Raw genomic sequence first — 22,304 nt, forward strand, 5'->3', positions numbered from 1 at the left:
CAAATTTAGTATTAATTCTATTTAAAAAAATCTTAATTTAATAGTAATTATTTTTTTTTTATGAGTTTACGGGTCATTACTTTTATTTTTCCCTTCTTTTTGGGGGCAGAATGTAATATGAAATATAGTGCTTCCCTAGTTGAAGTCCTCACATTTTGGATAGATAGGATATTAGTAACTATAAATTGGTAAAAATATATAAAACTTCTAAATTTTTATGCCATTGCACAATTTTTCTAGTTTTAAAATTTTAAAATTAACTTTTTTAATTTTTTATTTTCTTTTACTGTATATTTTCTTATTATTTTTTTATTATATTATTAATAAAAATTATCATGTTATATTTAAAAAAGACACATAACATTAAACTTACATGGCATGTGATATAAGCTAATAATAATAGAAAAATATAGACAAAATTTTTGTAAAACTACTATTAGTTTACATTAGATGCTATATAAGTTAATATATGTCTTTTTTTTTAATATAATATGACAACTTTTATTAGTAAGAATTAAAAAAAAATAACAATATGAAAACATATGGTAAAAATAAAATGCTAAGAAGGTTAATTTTAATTAGAGGATTTTAACAACTGTTTTAAATTTCAGAGAAGTTTTGAATACATATAATTTTATTTTCTTTTTCCACAAAATATAAATTTAATTAAGAAATATTATTTAGAATTCTTACAAATCATAATGATATTAACATATTTAATTTTAAAGTAAAGAGGCGTCTTATTAAGTAACTAAGATAAATAAAACAGTAGATGGCATATTTAGTATCTTACTCTATAATATTTTTTATAAATTGTAAATATTACATTATGATTATAATTTATAATTAATATTAATTCTTATTTGTTACGATGTTACCCACCGAAACAAATCTTTTCTCGCCAAAGCCTTTATTATTGGTTGGATCTCAAATTGTTCATCGTCGTCTGCGGGGAGCAGACGGCCTGTCATCTTTCGCCAAACGACTGCCTAATCGCATCCCCACCCCCCGAGGACGCCCAACATTCCCACATTCTGAGAGTAAGAAATTTCCATTGTTCCATTTGTTTTTCTTCATCTTTCTTCATTCATGGAGGTGCCGAGTTCGTGGGACGCACTTCGCAAACAGGTTCAATCTTCTCTCTTCGAATTCTGTATTATTTTTTTTCTTGCATTTAAGTTAGACAAATGGCTTGAATTTCTGCAATTTGGAGACCCCGGGCGTGCAATTTCCGTTCGTAAGATTCTTTCATGTTGTCGGTGATTGAATTCGCGAGATCAGCTTGTACACGATGACTTGGTCTGGTTTGTAGAATTTTGTTTTCCAATAGAGGAAAGCTATTTCTGGGTGCCGAGGGAAGCTTCCGTTAATGAATTGGACTCACTAAGTCTTATTCTTGCGGCAGATCAATGCATGTTTTATAACAAGAAGTCTTCTTTCTTTCTCTGGTTTATGTTCTGTTTTATATTTCATGATCGGACGAATCATGAAGACTTGAAACGCGTCGGGCTATTTTGTTCCTATATTTTTGGTTCATGATTTGCTAACTGTCGGTTTTTATCGGATTTAGGACAGACAAATTAGAAGGATGCCTAATTTGCTTAGGGATTTGATTCTCTTGATGGTGATCTTGGTATTGATTGAATTATTTAGATACCCTATTAAGTTTCCTTGAAGCCTGCCAGTGGCAATAAATATATATATATATATATTTTTGGGAATTTGATGTTTTCAAACATCCTAAAAGGGTTCTTGCGTTGATTTTGAAAGGAGAATTTGATGCGGTTACCTTGTTTATGCATTTTATGCATTTTCAAATAGATGATTGATTACAGCAATGTGTCTCTGGTCTTTTGCAGGCGAGAAAACTCGAAGCTCAGTTGGATGAGCAAATGAATTCTTATCGTAAATTGGTTTCTGCTAAAGCTTCTTCAAAAGTTGATAATGCGGAGAGTGATATGGAGTCGTGGATTGAGCGGCTACTAAAACAACTCCAACAAGTGAACTCACAGATGCAAGCCTGGGTATCATCTGGTGGCACAGAAATGGTTTCTCATACCTTGACCAGGCACCAAGAAATTCTTCAAGATCTCACCCAGGTAAGCTATAGTGTTAGTTTGTGTGCAGTTATCCTTGTATGGTGTTTTGAATTTGAACTGTTCCAGTGAAGTAGGCTTGTAAACATGGGATAGATATTTGATATGCACCCTGGTGCAAAGGTCTCATTCCTCCAAGTGGAATGGATTGAAATTAAAAGGTAAATTTAAATTCAGTGTCTCAGGCTTAGGGTAATAAACGATCTAACTTTTGAAAAATGAATTTCGAAGTGATTTTGTTTCCTACAATCAAACATACAACAAGTGGGTGGTTATTTCATGCAAGAATCTTAATCTTTTGATCAGTGAAATAAATATTCAGGTCAACCAATGCTCAGTGCTGAGTGTCCATTCTTTTTGAGCCTCTGTTTAATTTTGTTTTTGTTTTTATTTTGTTTTGTTTTGTTTTGTTTGTTTTTTTGTTTTTTTTTTTTTTTTGCTCGGGTGTTATGATAAAGGATAGGTGAAATTAATTTTGTACCTTACTATTTATTAAATTAATTTTCATAAATTTTTCGTTTTCAACCATATGAAAATTTTTAACTGGTGTTAGACCTGCTGCATACCAACCTGTTGTTAGATATTTTTTAACTGCAGGAGTTTTATCGTCTCCGATCTAGCCTCAGAGCTAAGCAGGAGCACGCTTCACTCCTTGAGGATTTTAAAGAGTTTGATAGGACAAGATTGGACTTGGAAGAGGGTGGAGGTTCTGCAGAGCAAGCACTACTAAAGGAGCATGCTTCTATCAGCAGAAGTACAGGACAGGTCTGTCATATGAAACAGTTACTTGGATTTTCTGATATTAGCCGTTATCTTAATTTTTTTCATCAGTTCTTCTCAGTGGAATTCTTTAATTTTGTATAATATGTGATTCTTGCTTTTGGCCTGAGTATTGGCGAATCTGTTTGCTTAGGAAGTTGGTCTAGGGATTTAACACAATTACTCAAACCACAGATTTGATCTTGCAAGATTGTAGGGGTTTTGATGAGAATTAAGAAGAAATTTGTTTCAGTCCCAGCATGCTCAAAAAGAAAGAAAGAAAGGTAATCTGATTCTTTGTGTGATCAGATACTGAAAGTTTTTATGAGAAGAGATGGTTTATAGTAAGGTTTTTGCTTGAAATTTCATTTGTAAGTAATGGCAAGTAATCTTGCTGCTTATAGAATTATAGGAAGTTAAAAAAAAAAAAAAAATCTTGTAAGGACTAAGGAGGAACAGCTGCTTGTAGGCATGTTTGCTGGTTTGACAAATAGGGAAAATTCAGTTTTGGACAATACTGGCAGTGAAATTAAACTCTATCAACACTGTATGTTCTTTTCCCCTTCAATGAACAAAAGGGAAAAATGAATGCCAGTGTATCTATAGTGAAGGGGAAAACAGTAACCTAGCCTTTTAAGATTTTTGTGGAGATTGAGCTAGTAACTTTAACGTCAGTCATCTTGAAGAAATAGTAGGGCCCTTTCTTCTGTGTGCTAGTATGGATGTTTAAAATGTTTTTCCAGGGTCGTATGGAAATGCTGTCACATGAATTCTCAGGGGGGCCCGATATTTCTGGTATCTTCAACTTGTACTGTCTTGTTTTGAATTCTTCTGCTTATCCCTGTGCTGCAGATGGACAATGTTATTTCACAAGCACAAGCCACACTTGGTGCACTTGTCACCCAACGTTCGACTTTTGGTGGAATCAATTCAAAGCTCAGTAATGTCAGCAGTCGCCTTCCAACGGTATGCCTTATAGATATAGTTTTTGGTGTTTGAATCATTTTGAAATTCTCTCTTCTGATGCCTTTTACCTAGGCAAAGAAAGAATCTATGAAGCGCAAATGCTTAAAAAACTAAACTGTCATTATGAACAACCCTGTCAGATACTTGCATTAGGCATAACGTCTAAGTCTTTGATTTTGTTGTGTTTGCAATTTGTGCCCCATATCCATGTTTTTTACGCTGTTTGATGTGCCTGTCACACTGATGTTTCAGGTAAATACCATTCTGTCGGCGATAAAGCGAAAGAAGTCAATGGATACGATCATACTTTCCCTTGTTGCATCAGTATGCACATTCCTCATTTTCATATACTGGTTGACCAAATGAGAGTGTTCTGTTCTTTTGGTGGCTGCTTGTGTTGTAACTGTTGAAAATTCAGCTGATTGCTTGGGATCAATCGTTTGTATTATCTTTTTTTGGTCTTTTTTTTTTTTTGGTTGTTTTAGTACTTAGTGGTGTGTTGTTCATCAACCCTGTAGCTGAAAGTGTAATGTTTTTGTAGAGATGGAAGGGTTACTCATGCCAGAAGTTTCACAAAGATATAAAAATTTGTTAGTATTCTTTAAAATATCTTCATGGTCCCTTGTTGAATCAAATATTTATCACTAAATCAAGAGTTATTATACCTTGCTTAGAAAGTAAGAAACGCGTCAATTTTTCATTACACAAAATTGAAGATATGTAATATCTACAAATATTGATACCAAGTTAAACTTGGTTAGAACATTAAAATAAATTATTGTTTTTTTAATTTCTCCTTTTGCCTCTAATTATAAGATAATTTATACAATATAAATAACAAGAAAATGGTTTAGTTGATGTCTAAATTTTTCTTTCCAGTTTTGTTCTCAAATAAAGATATAAAAAATATAAAAAATATATAAATTTATTATTGAGTAGGTGTGGCATAGATGGTAGCATTTTGGACTCTTTAATATCATTCTAAGGTTTTAGTTTTGAAGATGAGCATGGAAAAGTATATCTTGAAAAGGAACAATTTCTTAAATAACTCTCTAATTTTTTAAGGCATTAATCTTGCGGTTGTGATTGTGAAGATATTTTGGATAACAAATATATATATATTACATCTTTCCAATTTTGCTTCTTTATTAAGAATCTGGTTATGTCATGTTATCATTTTTTTCAGGAGCATTCTAGGGGGAAAATATTAAGTACTCTTAAAACTTTGTAAAGTATCTTACAATTAAGGAGACCACTATCCTAAAAATCGTGACTTAAAATTAGGGATGAGAATTGGAGAGAGTATATAATACATTGAGGTGTATATATAATATCTATTATATTTATACCCGTCATTCTTACATCATAATGAAGGTGGCCACTTCTAATCATTCTATAGCATGTGGGTTATGTTTAAAAGTGGCTATTCAATAAAAAATAAAAATAAAAAGTGGCCAGTCAACCGTACATTTTATATTGGGAAAATGACAACAAATCCCTCTGAATTATATAAATAATAAGTTGATACATCAAATGTCATAATATCAATAAAATTCTTAGAAACCTCTTTACTTGTCAATAAATTTTTAGGAAAAAATTATTTTACTCTGTTGACAAATTATAATTTCCTATTTAATTCTTGTTATTTTTGAAAAAAAATTGTGATTATTTAAACAAAAATTATAAATGGTGTTTGTTATTTTAAAAAACTTATTTTTAATAATAGAAGTTACACTTAATAAATTATGATTTTTTGTTAAATTTTTGTGATTTATAGAACAAAATTTATAATTGAAGCTTATTTTTTAATAACAGAAATTACATTTGATAAATTATAATTTTTTATTTATTTTTTGTGATTTACAGAAAAAAAAGTTGTAATTTTTTTAAATAAAAGTTGTGATTGGCTCTTATTATTTTCAATAAGGGTAAAATAATTTTTTTCCTAAAAAGGTTAATAACATAGAAGTCCCTAGAAACTTTATTGCTATTATAGCATTTCGAAAGATCCAATTGTCATTTACATAATTTGAAGGTTCATTGCTATTATAGCATTTTAAGAGATCAAATTATTATTTACATAATTTAAAAAGATTTTATTATCATTTTTTTATATTCACAAAATTGAGTAGATAATGTCTTTAATCTTCCTTTTATTTTTATTTAAAAACTCTACCTATTGCTTCTTAATATACGGTCTTCTATAAAGTTTAATTTATGATTCATCTTCAAAAAAAAATACTCGTCTTTTCATTTTTTACTATTAGTTTAAGAAATAGCTTTAATTTGATTGAGGGTAATTTTGAATAATTCGGGAAAAAATTTAATTCAACAAATTTTAACTATTTTTACTAATTTTCTAATCTAAAAACATTTGTTAACAAGATTATATAAAAACAATTGGAGGGACCTATTTGGTTATTTGGAGAGAGAGACAAAAGAAAAAGAAATGAAATAGTAGATTTAGATTTTTATTCTCACTTTTTATTTTTTAAAAACTTTTTTTATAATTAATTTTCAGAATTATCAAGGGATTATTTATTAGAGTTAATCTGAAACACAAGTCAAAGGATTATTTATTCTTCGTCACCACGGAATCATTGAAGTTTGTGATCTAACATGAGGAAAAGTAATAACCATTAAAAAAAAATTGCAATATTAATCACTCTAAACTATAGTCATATTTATAAAGCAATTGAAAGAGAGATTTTGTGATCTCCTTGATAAGGTAGTATATTGATTATTTATTGCAAGTTTTTCACCTTACTCATATTTAATTTGACATAGGAAAGTTTTAAAAACTTTTTTTAACGTTTACTCTCTTCAGTTATATTTATAAGTCATTTTTATTAATCTCATTAATATCAATACAATAAAAATATAAAGATAAAAGTAAATAAATTTTTAAATATAATCCAAAAGGAAAAAAGCAAACAAATAAATAATATTATTTTTTGTCTTTCTCTCTTCTATTTTAAGGATAATTTAAAAATTTTAATTAAAACAAAACAATTTCATTAAATAATGACTTATAAAGTAGGCCAAATTATATTTGTAGAAGTTGACTAATATACATGATGTAGGAGTATTTAATATGGGCCAAGTAAAAAATTTATCTAAATTTTAGTCAAAATTAATAAGTTTAATTTTTTTTATATGTTAAAAAATATAAAAGTAATTTATAAATGATATCTCAGAGAGAGAGAGAGAGAGAGAGAGAGAGAGAGAGTTTGTATAATTATAGCCACACTATTAGAAAAAAATTAGTTGGCATCTCAAGCTAGCTTGCCCCCAACCTTTTGCCAAAAAAAAGGAAATTCCACCAGAACATATATCTAAGTAATTAACTAACTTTACTTTGAAGTTGAAGATAATTGTAATTAATCCACCAATAGCTTAAGGTTAAAAAAAATTGGTAACCTAATAGTATTCTTTCTGATCCTTACTATCAGTAGTTGTTAACAACTTCACATATATTAATGAGTTCAATTAAAGTTTTACTTTTATGTAGTGTTTGAATTAGTTTATTTGAATTTGGATTTTAAATTTAAAATCTCATCTAAAATTTTATACATTTAAATTTCTTTATTTAAACAGTAAACAAATTTTCAAATTCAAGACAATGAAGGAGGGAGATGGAAAATGAAAAAGAAGAAATGGACATCAAATAAATAATTATATGAAATTATAAAAGAATTATGATAAAAAATGTATTTGAATTTAAATCAAATCAAACTCTAAATCCGAATCTCCCCACATCTAAATTCAAAGTTTTTTTTAAGAATTACCTTAATAGAATTTATTTAAAAAAATTATGCATTAAACAATTAGCAAAATAATCTTTGGAATAGCAAAGATTATTGAAAAAAATAATCTAAATTTTTTATTTTGTTCCTACGGTTTGCTTGTGGCCTTATATATTAAAATGAAAAAAATGTTATTTTTGGTCCCTACATCTTATTTAATTTTTAGTGTAGCTCCTCATACTTTATTTTCCATGCTCCAAGTTCCTACATTTTTCTCTATTTGCAACATTAGGTCTTAATTTTAAAGAGATGTTAATGTAGTACAAACAATATTAATAATGTTAATATATCAATTACATTATTAATTTTATATTTACGTGTCAATTGATACTGACATGACATTTTTTTAATAAGTAAATATTCAAAAAAGGCTACATAAGATGAAATAGCAAGGCTAACATGGACTTTTTAAATGATCAACAAAACACACAAATTTTCATGCATAAGCTTTTCTTTTAAATTATTTCTTATTAAAAATTTATAGCTTAACATGTAAGTACCAAATAAATAATGTTAATTAACATGTCAGCATTATTAATATTAATTGTATTACATCAATATCTCTTTAAAAAATGTAGCGCGGATCAGTAGTACAGTAGAGTGTATGGACCTGAAATATAAAATAAATTAAGAATTTATAATAAATTTGAATAAAATGTAAGAATTAAAGTAATGTTTTTTCATTAAAAAACTATCAAAAAACTATTAAAAAACCACGTAGCTAAGACTTGGTAAAGTAAAATTTGACGAGTACCAAAGTAAAGAACCATAAAGACAAGCCGATTGGTGAAAACAAACTATGTAACAAGATAGACCAATTTGACAGAATGTAGGAGTTATAGTTATTGTTAAAGAAATGAAAATAACAAAAAACACAGAAAAACATACAACAAAAAAAAAGAAAAATTGTGTTTCAAGAAAATAACAGATAACCGTTTGAATAAAACTACACTAATTTGAAATGTAAAAGTAAGAGGAGGAAAATTAATTATGCGGCTATCAAAATTCGTACATTGTTGTTCCTCCTCGTAGATTCTTTGATTGTACACAAAAAAGTAAGCACTTAATTAATTCGACTCAACTCATCTCCTTATTACTATTGGAATTACGGTTTGGTGGCTTGCACTTAAAATAAATTACATTGTCCAATTCAATGTCAATTAGTTGTGTTCCTCCTCATCAATAATTGGATCACTAGGCCTATATGATAGTGCTCAATTTTTTTTAAGTTTTATATATCTCAACTCTTCGTTTAAAAATATAGAGCATTTTTTAAAAAAGTTAGATGTTTTAAAATATAAAACATTTTTAAATCTTTAAGGTATAATTATTGTCTTTTTCTTAAAAGTAATCCCTATTAATTATGACTTTATATTTATTGTAAAGTATTTATAGGATATATATTTATATAAAAATATTGGTTAGTTTGAAAGTAGGTAACTACTTTATTGAAAGGTGAGATTCAATTAAAAAATGCTTTATATTTTTAAAAGGAGGGAGTATATATGTAGACACCCGTTTTTAAGTTTTAAGCACTGCCTTGTAACTCCCACTATGAAAAAAAAAAGGAGAGAAATAGAGAGATAGAGCTTGCAAATATAATATTTTCAGAGAGAGAAAATAAGGATATCTTTTTTATATATAAATACTTTTCCCGTTAAAAAATAATATATTTTTAATTGAATCTCACCTCTAATAAAATAATTACCTATTTTTAAATTAACCCTATCTTTTATATTTACCTCCATTAAATACCCTATAATAAATATAAAGTCATTTATCAATAGGAATACTTTTTGAAAAACAAGGTAATGTATTATATTTCGAAAGACTAAAAATACGATACATTTTTTAAACATTCAATTCTTCAAAAAAATGCTTTATATTTTTGAACGAATGGAGTATAAACATTTGATTTTTTTTTATAAATAAACGTTTAAAATGAATTAGGTCGTTGAAGCTTTTTAGAGTCAAGATATATCTCTTTGAGCTTAAAGAATGCACAAGGTACTTACAAATTGCTTGCCAACAATAATTTTATATTCATAGTGAAATTTAAATTTATGATCTTATGAGTCATGAACCCATTGATTTATTTGATTTTTATTAAGCGGTCAATCTCTGTTGGCTTGATGATTGATAACATATCATTTGGCCTTGCTAGAAGAAATTGAGTCCTTTTCAGTCAACTAAATTACTACGTGTTGGTGAATAAGTGTTTGCTTGCTATTGGCATTGGCAACGTCTTTGCTCATCAAAGAATTTTTTTTTTTTGGGGGGGGGGAGATTTTTCCATCATTTTTCATATGCAAACAATACAAATGGTAAAAAAAAAAAAACCAAGAAGATTGTTAATAAATCATTCCATTACATTTTCTCCAATAAAGATGGAAAACAATGTGTATATGCAAATTGTACTGAATTTGTCGGTGGCAATTATAATAACCACGTGTTGATGCCATATGACATACATTTGATGCCATATGATATATACTACGCAGGTGATTTACATGCGCTTGCGCACGCCACAAACATATAACGGTTGTGCGCTAGCCTTGTATTTTTTTTTTTTAAAAAAATTACCTACAAGTTTTCACAGATATATTTATCACAATTTAATAAATGGAAATGAGAATTACTTATTATCATTTTTCTTTGTAAGTTTGAGTAATATTTAAATTTATTGTGGGGAGTTTCAAGTAATTCTCCTTCTTTTTGAGTGTTGGTATTTTACAAATTTTTAAACTTGAAGCGTTATTCAAATTTCCTAGAATACCAAGACAAAGAATTGAAAATAGGAGTATTTTTGGTCTATTAAAATTAGAATGATAACTCATACAAATTTCAGGACAACAGAAAATTCCCTTACTACCTATGTTTAGATTGTCAGTCAGAGTGGGAGGGGTTGTATATTAGCGTTTAAATATGAAATCTTAGGTTGAAACGGTCTGTATAAATATAAAATGACATTTTTTAAAGAACTATTTCAATTAAATCTGAAAATATTTAAAGTTGATCTAATCAAATAGCCATATAAGAAAAAACCCTCATAACAAATATATATATATATATGTATATGTATATAAAAACTGAACTTTTATCTGTTTTGTTTTTTGGGGGTTTCGTCTTGGAGAAAAGAAAAAAAAAAAAAACTTGGTGGAATCAATACCAAACAGAGCCTTAACGATGAGCGTACTTGATCAAAGACATTAGATGCTGACAATGACGCTCTTAGGCGTTGCTATAAAAAGACCTTGAAATGCAGAATAATGATATCTACTTCACAAATCATAGCACAGAGCATTTACTGCATTTACTATTATCACATCCATCTCTCACAATTCTTCATCTTTCTTGCTGTTCAGCTTCCAACTCTACCATCATCATCATCGTACATGAGCTGATTTTGCAGAGACTATTTCTTCAATAATGGATAGCCAAACAACAGACAAGACCCAAAACAGACAGAAACAGAGGATCAACAGCAGCATCACCCACAACCTAGTTCATCTTCGTCATCCCCTCCTCGTCTTGTGTTGGATCTAACTCTCTCTAATCAATCCTCACAATCTGAATCTCCCCATGGCAGGATCTTCTCCTGCAATACTGTCACAGAAAATTCTATTGCTCGCAGGCACTAGGAGGACACCAAAACGCGCACAAGCGTGGAGAACTCTGGCAAAAAGAGGACACAACAACAACAACAACAACAACAACGTTGGAGATTATGCTTCACATGTTTTCTGCAGATTTTGGACGAAGGTATTATCATTCATGTATGGCTTCTCTTCCTTTGCATGGCTTCTCCCATAACAGACCACTTGGGATTCAGGCCCATTCCATGATTCGCAAGCCTTCTTCTTCTTCTTCTCTTCCTCTTTCTTCTGTTTTCAACCACCACGTTTCCAGAAGCCTCCATTATTGTTATTCAGAGCCAACCATGCTTGGACTACAGAATCTGAATCATCATCTCTTCTTTACTTCTGGGATTATTCCAAAGTTTCTCTCCAAGGCCTGTCACAGAGGAACAGCATCAACTTGACTTGTCCCCAGACTATGAACATACACACTATTGTATCTGATCGGCATTGCAGTGTATGTAATAATGCCAAGCTGTAATTTGAAGTCGTACATAAAGAGACGTTCCCACAATATTTTGTAATGTTTCAGATACTTAAAATGCATTTACGTTATAATAATCTGAGGTTTTTGTTCTTGGATTGGAACTCACAGACACTTGAATTTGGAAGATGATACCACACACACACTCCTCTTTGTTCTTTATTACAGGGTGCCTCCTAAAAAGGTTTTTTAGTCTTTAATTAATATAAAGTACTTGATGGAGCATGTATTATATTTTTTTTAATATTACGGGAACTCATTATTGTGACAGAGAACATAATGCAAATCTTTTTTAAAAAATTAAATATAAGTAAAATTAAAATTTTATTATATTTTTAAATAAAATTAATAATTTAATCATCTCTTTTTGATTCTTGTAAAGTAGTTAGAGGTGTCTTATGATTAAAAGAAGTACAGTAAAATCTAAATGCAACTTAAAAAAAATGAGGAGAGGGAATGAAAATTACCACGAAATTGTTGAGTTAAATTCATGGGTTTTGGGGTCATAATTATGATTGATAGTGAACGAAAATGGTGTTGGTGATGACTCAGACTCTGACCCATGTGCTGTTGAAGAAATGGACAATCTTCTGTGCGTTGCTCTCTACTATCAGGTGAGGCAAGCCATGTGAAATCAAGCCGCAGACAGGCACATCCTCCCCTCCCCTATTCCTATCACATATTTATCAAAAATCATCTTAGATTATAATGTTAATTACTCTTCAAATTTTTATAAATTTTTTTATGATAATCAATTACTCTTTTCAAAACACAATATGAGTCATAGTTATATTATCAAGTGATGCAAGCCAAGTGAAATCAAGCCACCACAAGCACATTCCCCCTCTCCGATTCTTATCACATCATTTATCAAAAACCGTCTTAAATTATAATGTTAATTACTCTTTCAAATTTTCATAAATTTTTTTATGGTAATCAATTACTCTTTTCAAACTACAATATAAGTCATAATTAATTAATTAATAATTTATGAAAATGTTAGTTTAAATTTTAAATTTTTAAAAATGTCCACATTTTTTTTATTTATACCTTCATTAAATACTCTATATAAGAGTATTGATAATAATAATTAAAAATTTTAATTTATTTTTAAAAAAATAATAAATGAAGTAGTGATATAATTTAAAAAATTAATATAAAAATATCTAATATTTTATATTTTAGATTAGATAAGATTTTTACAAAATGACTTTTTAAAAAGGAGTACATGTTAATATTTGAAAAAAAAAAGGCAAATATAATTTAGTAGTTGTTATTAGGTCCAGTGAAATATTGCATGAGTAAGGTTGTGTGTTTAAATTTTGTGGATAAAAAGAATTGAGAGTACCATCTCATTGGACTGATATTATAATTTGACTGTGACAAAATACTAAATATTCAATTTAAAAAAAAAGGGTCATATCACTCCAAATCTATGAAGATCCAAAATCTGACATTATCATCTATTGTCATAAAAAAAATTGAATCCTAATTTCCACTCATTTACAGATATGTGTTTTTAATACGTGAAACTCAATAATCAAGATCAAATTAATATTAATATTTGAATATATGACGATTTGTATTTGAATTTAGACTAAATTCATAATTTAGATTTATAAAAATTTATTGATTATTGATTTTCATTTGATTTAAATCCAAATTAATATTTTATTAGAATTTTTTTTTGTAATTTTAAATCCCCTATGCCCCTTCGCGATTTAAAATATATTAGAATACTAGCTTTCTCATTCTCTTTCCATTTTCATTCATGTCTCTCTCATTTTATCATATTTGAATTTAAATTTTTTTATATTATTCAGCAAAATATTTTAGATACATAAAATTTAATTAAATGTGAAATTTCAAATATAAAAGTCAAATTTAAACCTGTCACTCCAAAATCCAAACATTACTTAAAATGAGTTCAAAACTAATTTTTTTGATGAGAACCATCTACTATCCCATATTATCAACTATTCTGATTAAAAAAAATTAATTTCATTTCACTCCATTTAATTGGAAACATGTTTTTAATATATATGATAATAATAAACCAAGTTTAATAATCAAGATTAAATTGAAATTGTTCAAGACTAAGTTTTTGTCGTCTTCTTACCTAAAAGAAATCTCGCGGGAGGACCAACCACATTGGTGTCCAAATCAGAGTGATATTTGCAAGCTAATCTCAGATTTAGTGGATCAAAGCATGAAGACTGTGATAGAATTAAGAAGCAGAAGTAACTGAAAATCAGTCATGGAAACAGTTAATAATGGTAATCAACAGTCACATTGTGAGATGACACAAGATAAAAGCAATGAACATATATGCATTAATGTTTGTTATTAACATAGTTTAGGACTTAGGTTGGTTTGGTTGTCAAATAGAGTTAGAGGTAAGATGGCTCAGTCATAAGCATTAAACAATTTTATTTTATTTTTTTATTTTTTTGTTGGGAGACCACTAAAGTGTGGAGGAACCATCAATTTTTGAGTATGAAACAAGAAAGCAACACTTGAACTAAAACATTCGGACCTATCATTTGGGTGTGTGATTGGGATTAGGTGACAAATTCTGAAGCAACAAGATGATCAAGGTCTCATGTGATGATCAAACACAAGACCTTGTTTGTCGTTTATATTGAACGTAAGATGCATAGGATATATCAGGTTGTCGGCAAACAAGTTAGTTGGTGGACTTTATTCATTGTTCTGTGTGCTAGCTATAGCTTCACTTGTCATGCTTAACGTTTATTGTACGTCGTTGATTTAATATCTTCATAAATAATAATGATGCTTTCAAACCTTTTAATATGCCATCAATTATATCCTATAGTTCTAAAGATTATTTACATTTGAAGGCTTACTACTTTTAGTTAATGAGGGTTTGTCCAAGTGAAAATGATGTAGCTTATATTTTGCAAGGGTGTGAGTTCCAATCATCAGTGTGTAAATTTCTATTGACTCTCTTGATGATTGGTGAAGAGAAATCTAAAATCCCCGCTTATTGGGAATATAGTTGAGGTTTAAGTTGGACTTTTTTAAGGAGTACTGCATGTGTAACATTATTAAATTTCTATTTTTTAAGGATCAAGGTAATTTTTTCTCTCATAACAAAATATGGTCCTTTGCATAATTAAAGTGATTTGAGACTTAAATAAGGTTCTTCATTTTGAATTTTATTAAATTTGAAGGCAATGATATATTAAAAGCAGTGAATAAAAAGCCGGACTGAATGATCCAATCGTTGACCAGTTTAAATTTTAGCTCCATTAGCTTGTAAAATGGGATGTGATGAATGGATCTGTTTCCTTTCTATAGAAAAGGAGTGTGTAATATGAGTGGGTGAGAGAGTGTTATTTGTAAATGTTCCCTAAAAAATGCTAATAGTGCATTAGATTAACTTAATATTTACAAAATACAAAAGCTAATAGTTGATTAAAGTTTCGGAGGTTTTGTATATTTTAGTATTTTATAAAAATATTGTTACCAATTATATAAGTGATTAGATCATATATTTGATGATTCAAGACTATGGTACGAGTGAAGGGGATGAAAAGTGTAGGGAAGATAGTGTGTGCATAAATCAATGGTAAGTAGATAACATTTTGAGAAATCACTATAAAGTTTCACACAAAAAAAATAAACACTCCTATGAAATCATAAAATTAATTTTAATTATATATCCTATATTTGTTTTTGAAGTTGTCAATTATATTATTGGATAATTGTTAATTATTACTCTCTCCATTCCAAATAATAAAACAATTTGAAATAAGATTATGCATATATCAGAAAAGCTCAATAATGATTAAAACAAAAATATAAATGTTTAAAAATACCCTTTCATTTAATATAACTTTAATTTATGATTATTTTAATTTTCTTTTCATTTGAAGGGTAAGATTAAAAAAAATAATTAATAAAATATTACTTTTGTCAAATTATTTTATACTTTGGGACAACAAAATACTTCTAATATTGTCTTATAATTTGGGATGGAGGTAGTATTATTTAGTTGTTACATTTTTTTTGGCCAAAATTATTTAGTTGTTAATTGAGCATAATTCCATTATAACAACTAATATCCAACATCAATTGACAATTTCAATATAATAAATTGATAAATTTGATATAGGTCATGTGACTTCAAGATAATTTTATGATTTCATGACACTTTTTTATTTAGATTTCTTGTATGAGATATTTTTAGAATGACCCCCCCTCCCAAAATTTCAATCCATAAAAAATCCAATAGGCACATCTATATACATTGAAGTGTACTAAAGTCATTATGTCAAATTTGGGGAGATATCAATTCCAAAGCCAGAATACTGAACAAGGTTGCTATGGGAATTAGCAGAAGGAATGATTTGACTTTCAGTCTACAACCTATAATACAAGTCTAACAACAACACATCTATAACCATTTAATTAGTGGTTCATATTGAAATATTGTCAACTTTTAATCTATAGAAGGTTGGTGGCAGCCTTTTTAGTGTGTGTATATATATTTTTTGGTTTTCATTCACAAAATCTAAGTCCTCAACCTTATTTAAAAAGGTTTGAGTCTCTTATATGTAAACCATATCATCCACTTAGATTTGCATTCCCCACAAGTTACATATATAGATATTTACCTATATCATATATGTCAAGCTATACAGCCTTTGCAAAAGGTTATAGGATAGATTTATTACTAAACATTTCAAATTTGATGTATAACTTTGATTCCTGTGCGTATGTAAGCTAAAGTTAATATGAATATTGGATATTGAGAGACCAAAGTTAGGCCTCAAGAAAGTGGTTTTCGAGTCCTTGATAATTGACTTCAAAGTTTCTTGCATTTAACTATCACACTTTTTCTTAACATTAGGAAGTTCTTTAGAAAAGTTTCATTTAGGGCCCTCAAAATAAACTTAATTGCTGTTAAGACCCAAAACATTTTGAAAATGCACTACTAAGGCCCAAGGTCCTTCAATCCAACATAACTCGCCCCCCTCTCTCTGTTTTTTTTTTTTTAACTTATCCTTTGGAACGTGGTTAAATGTAAGGATTTAAGCCTTTAACCATTGGTTCCTCAAAATAAAAGTGACAAATGAGCGAACAAGCTCTTTAATATATATATATATATATATATAATACAAAAATTTATATATATTATAACTTTGATGTCCAAGTATTTTCATCTTTTATCATATATTCTAGATGTTTTGTTATTAATATTCAAACAATTATTTATAAATATTTAAATATAACTTGTTCATACATAACCAAAAAAGTTGTTAATTTTTAAAATTTGACTTGCCATAAAAAATTGGACTTTTTGCTGTTGGGTTTAATTCACAAGTCACAACCATAAGGTTGAGTAGTCTGACTCCTCTTATTTAAATATTAATATTTTTTTATGTATGAACAAGTTATGTTTTAATTTTATAAGTGATTATTCGGATATTAATAACAAGATATACATGATTAATAAAAATTTATGAAAATAATTGAAAAATAAAGTTAACAACATATTTTAACTAGTTTAAGATTGGAATCAGTTTGATTTTGCCAATTTATCTAGTCTTTGATTGGTTTGTTTTAGTTTGGTACTTTGGGTTTAACTAGATTAGACTTGTCATACCCTAGACTTTTAAAATGTGATCGGTTGGGATACCAAAAAAAACTCATATTCTATAAATTTAAAACTTTAACACATTTAACACATTAATTATAGTTTTATCATGCAATCGCCATTTTATATTAAGCCATTATTAATAGGAACAAAACCATTTAAGTTTGATGTAGAAATTTTGTAAGTCTCTGTTATAAATTAGACTTCCTGAAATCTCTATAACCTGTCAAAGAGAACATCCAAACAGCATTCAAAATTCTACTCCGATACAGTATATACATATACGAAGCAAAATGATTTAACTAAGAATCATGCCTATATGATTCGTGGAATGACTTTATAACAAACAAAATGCTTAAATATTTACATTAATCTAGAACATAATTGGAGCAACAAAATGCTTCTTGTCTCAAGAAGTCCCATAGGTCTACTGAAGAGCAAGTTCACTTCTACTATCTAAATACCAAAATTCTTCTAGTAAATAAGATCCCCAAATAATAATAATAATAATAATAATAATAATGATAATGATAATGATAATATGATAATTATAAACATATACATTAGGAAACAAAAGACTAATTTAATTACAGATGGTATTAGAAAATAATAGCATAATTTATCTTTGATAATTGAGTAACAAACATAGACAAGAGAAGATAGAGAACGAATTAGGAATATGTCTTTTATGTAAAATACATAATAAAAATATAATTCTTAAGAACAAAAATTATAAGTTGAAAAACTTATTTTCTGTTAGGACCTAAACAGAACAAATAAGAAATGTGAAAATACAATCCATGAGGATAAATAATATTTGGCATAACTAGAAGTCACAAAAGACAGGCGCAAGCATAAAATTGATGAATAATATATGTGGATTATATCCATGAAATTTTATCCTCCCTTCCACGTGTGTTAGCTAACACATAGGGCTAGCACCTCTAATGTATCTTACTAGCTAGGTGTGCCATGATATGTCAAGGGTTAATAAAACTATTGTTAGCAACTAGCATTCTGTATTCAGTCTCATAAAACTTTTGACATATATGGAGTCTAAAAATCCTTATAGTTCAAATTATCTTTTAATTTGTAAAGTATAAATAATCTTTTTATCAATAATTTATCCAACGCATGCATGTATAATACTTTTTTGGGGAAATAAAATGCCATGTGAATAATTGCATAAATAAATTTAAATAATAGACAAGGTGTTTGTATACTTTAAATCAACTTAATCATAAAGGTATAATAAAAAAATTTATTTAGAATAAACAAAATAAAGTAAGAGAAAGATCACCACTTCTAATTATAATTATTGGGAAACGTCATTTACTTATCTAATGTATCACCTAGTTCTAAAATTTCCTTCCCACAGCTTTAATTAAGTTTCTTCTTCTTCTAATGATCCTTTCAAATATAATGGAATTTTAACATATTTCCTTTAAATTAAATAAACCCTTCTACTATGTAATATAACCATAATTAACTTGAACAAGTCAGAGTTCATCTTTTATCATCATTTAAGTATATAAATTTCTCATATCATTTTAACTCAATAATTTGAATTATTAGAATATAATTCTCTTTCAGATCATTTTACAAACATCTAATAAACATAAATTTTCAAATAAATCAATTAAACTCTTTGCTCCTTAAATCTCCTTCCATGACAGTTACCAACGCAATATTATACTTTGCAAAACAAATTCTCATCAAGAGTCAATTTCAGTTCAGAAAAATCAATTCTATGTCCATATTTTCCCACTTATAATGATCATAAATACTCAAATAAAACTACATATCAAAATACACCTTAATCTTCAAATTCCAACTGGATTAAATAGCAACTACCTTATAAATCATAAATCAAACAAAAATAGAGGGGAATATTCAAATTTCATAGCAACCTAAACATAACCCTCACATACGCAAATGATCGATAGTCAAAGAGGAAAGAATACTCATACCAGACCGAGATAGGGATAGAGGAAGAATAAGTTGTGCACCACCAAGATACGACTTGGCCAAAGAGGAAGAACACAAATCCCGTGCGTCGTTGGAGCAACTAAAGAAGGAAGAGGACGAGAATGCCGACGGCTAATCAACAGAAGGACTATGGAGAAGACCATAGAATCAAACCTCCATGGCAGCAACGGATGCACCATAGCCCACACATCCATGATGACGACAGTGATGATGAACCAAGAAGGAAGAGAGGCCGACACACAGCCAAGGAAAAACACTAGATAAGGATGACGGGAGAGGAAGATTTTGGCGTACCCATTGTCACCGGCGGTGAGGAATAGTGGCAGAGAAGGAAGAATGGGAAACAAATGTCGATGAAGGCTTGCAGCTCTCTCTCTCTCTTTCTCGACGGATCAAACTAGAAAAGGAGAGGGAATAAGAAAGATATATGCTGATAAGTGTGGGTGTTTTTGTTTTGTTTTTTTTTTTTGAAGGGCAAAGAGGTAATTTCACAAGGATAAAGAAAATGGGTCTCTATTATATATATTGGTATATTACAAGACTGGTGGTGGCTAATAGTTTAATTGGTTGAACTGACCTATGGTCGAATCTAATTTTTTAAACATTGATTATAGTACACATTGTTGTAGGTGTGAGAAATAAGGAATTTATAGCCTATTGAAGATGCTTGTTAGATGTTGCTAAGGTGCATGCCAAAGACCCATTGAATCTTGGAAAATACAGTAGAAATCATATTAGACAATTTTAAATGCTAATTAAATATGGGTCAAGTGATTAGGCAGCACCAATATAAATTTTTGATATTATCTTTCTCATCCCTTCACTCATCATTATTAGCTATTAGTTTTATTTCTAGTTTTACTTTGTTTTACTGTTCTATCAATATTTTAGCACATACAAAAAAATTTTAAACCACAATTGTTATTACCCCAACTTGTAATAGCCATATTTAATTATTTATATAAGCAAATATGGATCTCACAAATGTAGGACCCGATAGTATTTGTTTGTTTATAATTTCTAGTTTTATAACTATAAGCATTGTTTTTGGTACAAGCATATTTTAATTTTTTTTATTGTATGTATAGGAGGCTTTGTGTGTGTATTGAATGTAAAGAATAGGAGTATGTGTATATATATATATATATATATGGTAAAACCAAGTTCTCTATTAATCCTTTAAGTGTACTTATTAAAAAGTAAAACCTTTGTAATTAGATTTATATTTTTCAATATAAATTGGTTAAAAAATGAACTCTCATCTTTATTTTCTTGGTTCAAAAAAGAGAAATAATTCCAACTAGAGTTGGTAAATGGGTAGGTTTAGACTCTAAATCTTGACTATCATAAAATCAATTATTTTTTCAAGTTCGATCCTTATTGATTGAGTTTGGGGCCAAGCTCGTGAGCTTGACTTTTTATTTGTAAATTTTAAAAAATTAAATGTTTACATTATAATATTATATTTTTTCCTAAAATATAAATTCTAATTATAAAATATGAAAATAAATTTCAAAGTCTAAATTTAATTTAAAAATAAAAACATTCAATTTTTTTGAAGTAAAATGAAAATGGAGCTAAATAGGCTGCCCGAGCTCAAGTTCATTTTTATAGGGTTAGGTTTAAAAGTTTGTTTATACTAAAAATCTCTAATTTTTTAAACCCAAACTCTAATTCTATATTGATCACATTCTCATCACAAGAGTTTGACTATTCACTTTCTGCACAGTATGTTAAGTAGGGTTCATAAACCCATCTTTTTCCCTCTCTCTCCCTCTCTTTCTTCACTTGAATTCCAGATTCAGTGGAGAGAAATCATACCCTCTAGCATGAGAAGATTCTCCCCAAGTGGAGGAGAATCCAGGTGGAAAAAGAGAAAAATTTTAATGAGCCTCACATGTCACAAGTTAGATAGGATTGATAAAACTTTCTCCATTGTCCCCCCCCATTTGAATTCTGGGTGAACAACAATAACAAACAATCTCATTCCATTATTATGAATTGCACAACAACTTTAAATCACATGAATATTTAAATTATAAGTGACTTGAAAAGAATTCAATCACATGCTAATGAAAGAGCATTCTCTCAAGCATGAGCATCATGTAGGTCCAATGTATTAACAAGTAGGATTCACATATTTATGTGTTTTTCTTCCTCCACCTCAACTCCTAACTCCATCCTAAAGAATTCATCCTTGGCTGCTGTAATTAGTTGGTTGAAAATTTTATTTTTCTAAATAAAGAATTTAGACAAATTGAGTTTGGAGAGCTTACCAAGATATGATATCTCTTTAAACTGTTACAAAAATATTTGTAGATTACTCATTAATAAAATCTGTTGAGAGAATTTCAATAAAAATCCTTGGACCATATTTATTTAAATTCAAAACCTTTAAATTTTTAAAATTTTATTGGAGTCTAGGAGTACTGATTTGATATTAAATTTCTGAAAGAAATGATAAAATTGTCTCTCATTTAAATTAATATTAGAACTTTCTTACTTCATTTATTCATTGTCTTACTTCACTTGTTAATTTACTTACAAAATGTTATTCATTACCTTACTTAACTTGTTTTCATTTTAGATGTGTAAATTATTTAAGATAATTTGTTGGTTTCTATATTGCATATTATTTATTTACTCACGAACTATTATTCATTTCCTATTTTACTTGTTCATTGCTAGATTTTCACTTGATTTTATTTTAGGAAAATGAAGTAAAGTAGGATAATTAACAACAATATATAAGTAAATAAACAAGTGAAATGAAAAAGTTCTAATATTAATTTAAATAAAAAGTAATTTTATTTTAATTTTTAAAAATTTAATATCAAATTAATATCTTTGAATTATAGTAAAATTTTAAAAATTTAAAAATTTTAAATTTAAATAAATATGGTTCAAGAATCTTTATTGAAATTATCCTGGTTTTTCTCAGTG

The 22,304-nt window shown here is 28.4% G+C and overlaps 1 protein-coding gene across 2 annotated transcripts; it reads left to right on the plus strand.

Annotated features, from left to right (window-relative positions):
• Positions 1-980: 980 nt before the first annotated feature.
• Positions 981-4,270, plus strand: LOC129300511 (Golgi SNAP receptor complex member 1-1-like). 2 transcript variants are annotated; one of them, XM_054939081.1, is made up of 6 exons: positions 981-1,128; positions 1,860-2,099; positions 2,694-2,861; positions 3,066-3,139; positions 3,708-3,821; positions 4,074-4,214. In XM_054939081.1, exons 1-6 carry the CDS (start codon positions 1,090-1,092, stop codon positions 4,075-4,077), a joined length of 639 nt encoding a protein of 212 aa, XP_054795056.1. In that variant the 5' UTR covers positions 981-1,089; the 3' UTR covers positions 4,078-4,214. The 2 variants fall into 2 exon arrangements, with proteins under 2 accessions (XP_054795056.1, XP_054795055.1); XM_054939080.1 differs by lacking the exon at positions 3,066-3,139 and having other exon boundaries at positions 4,074-4,270.
• Positions 4,271-22,304: the final 18,034 nt, after the last annotated feature.

Source organism: Prosopis cineraria, unplaced genomic scaffold (genome assembly GCF_029017545.1).
Source record: "Prosopis cineraria cultivar Desert tree isolate PC_DT_omini unplaced genomic scaffold, ASM2901754v1 PC1626, whole genome shotgun sequence".
Taxonomy (NCBI): Eukaryota; Viridiplantae; Streptophyta; class Magnoliopsida; order Fabales; family Fabaceae; genus Prosopis; species Prosopis cineraria.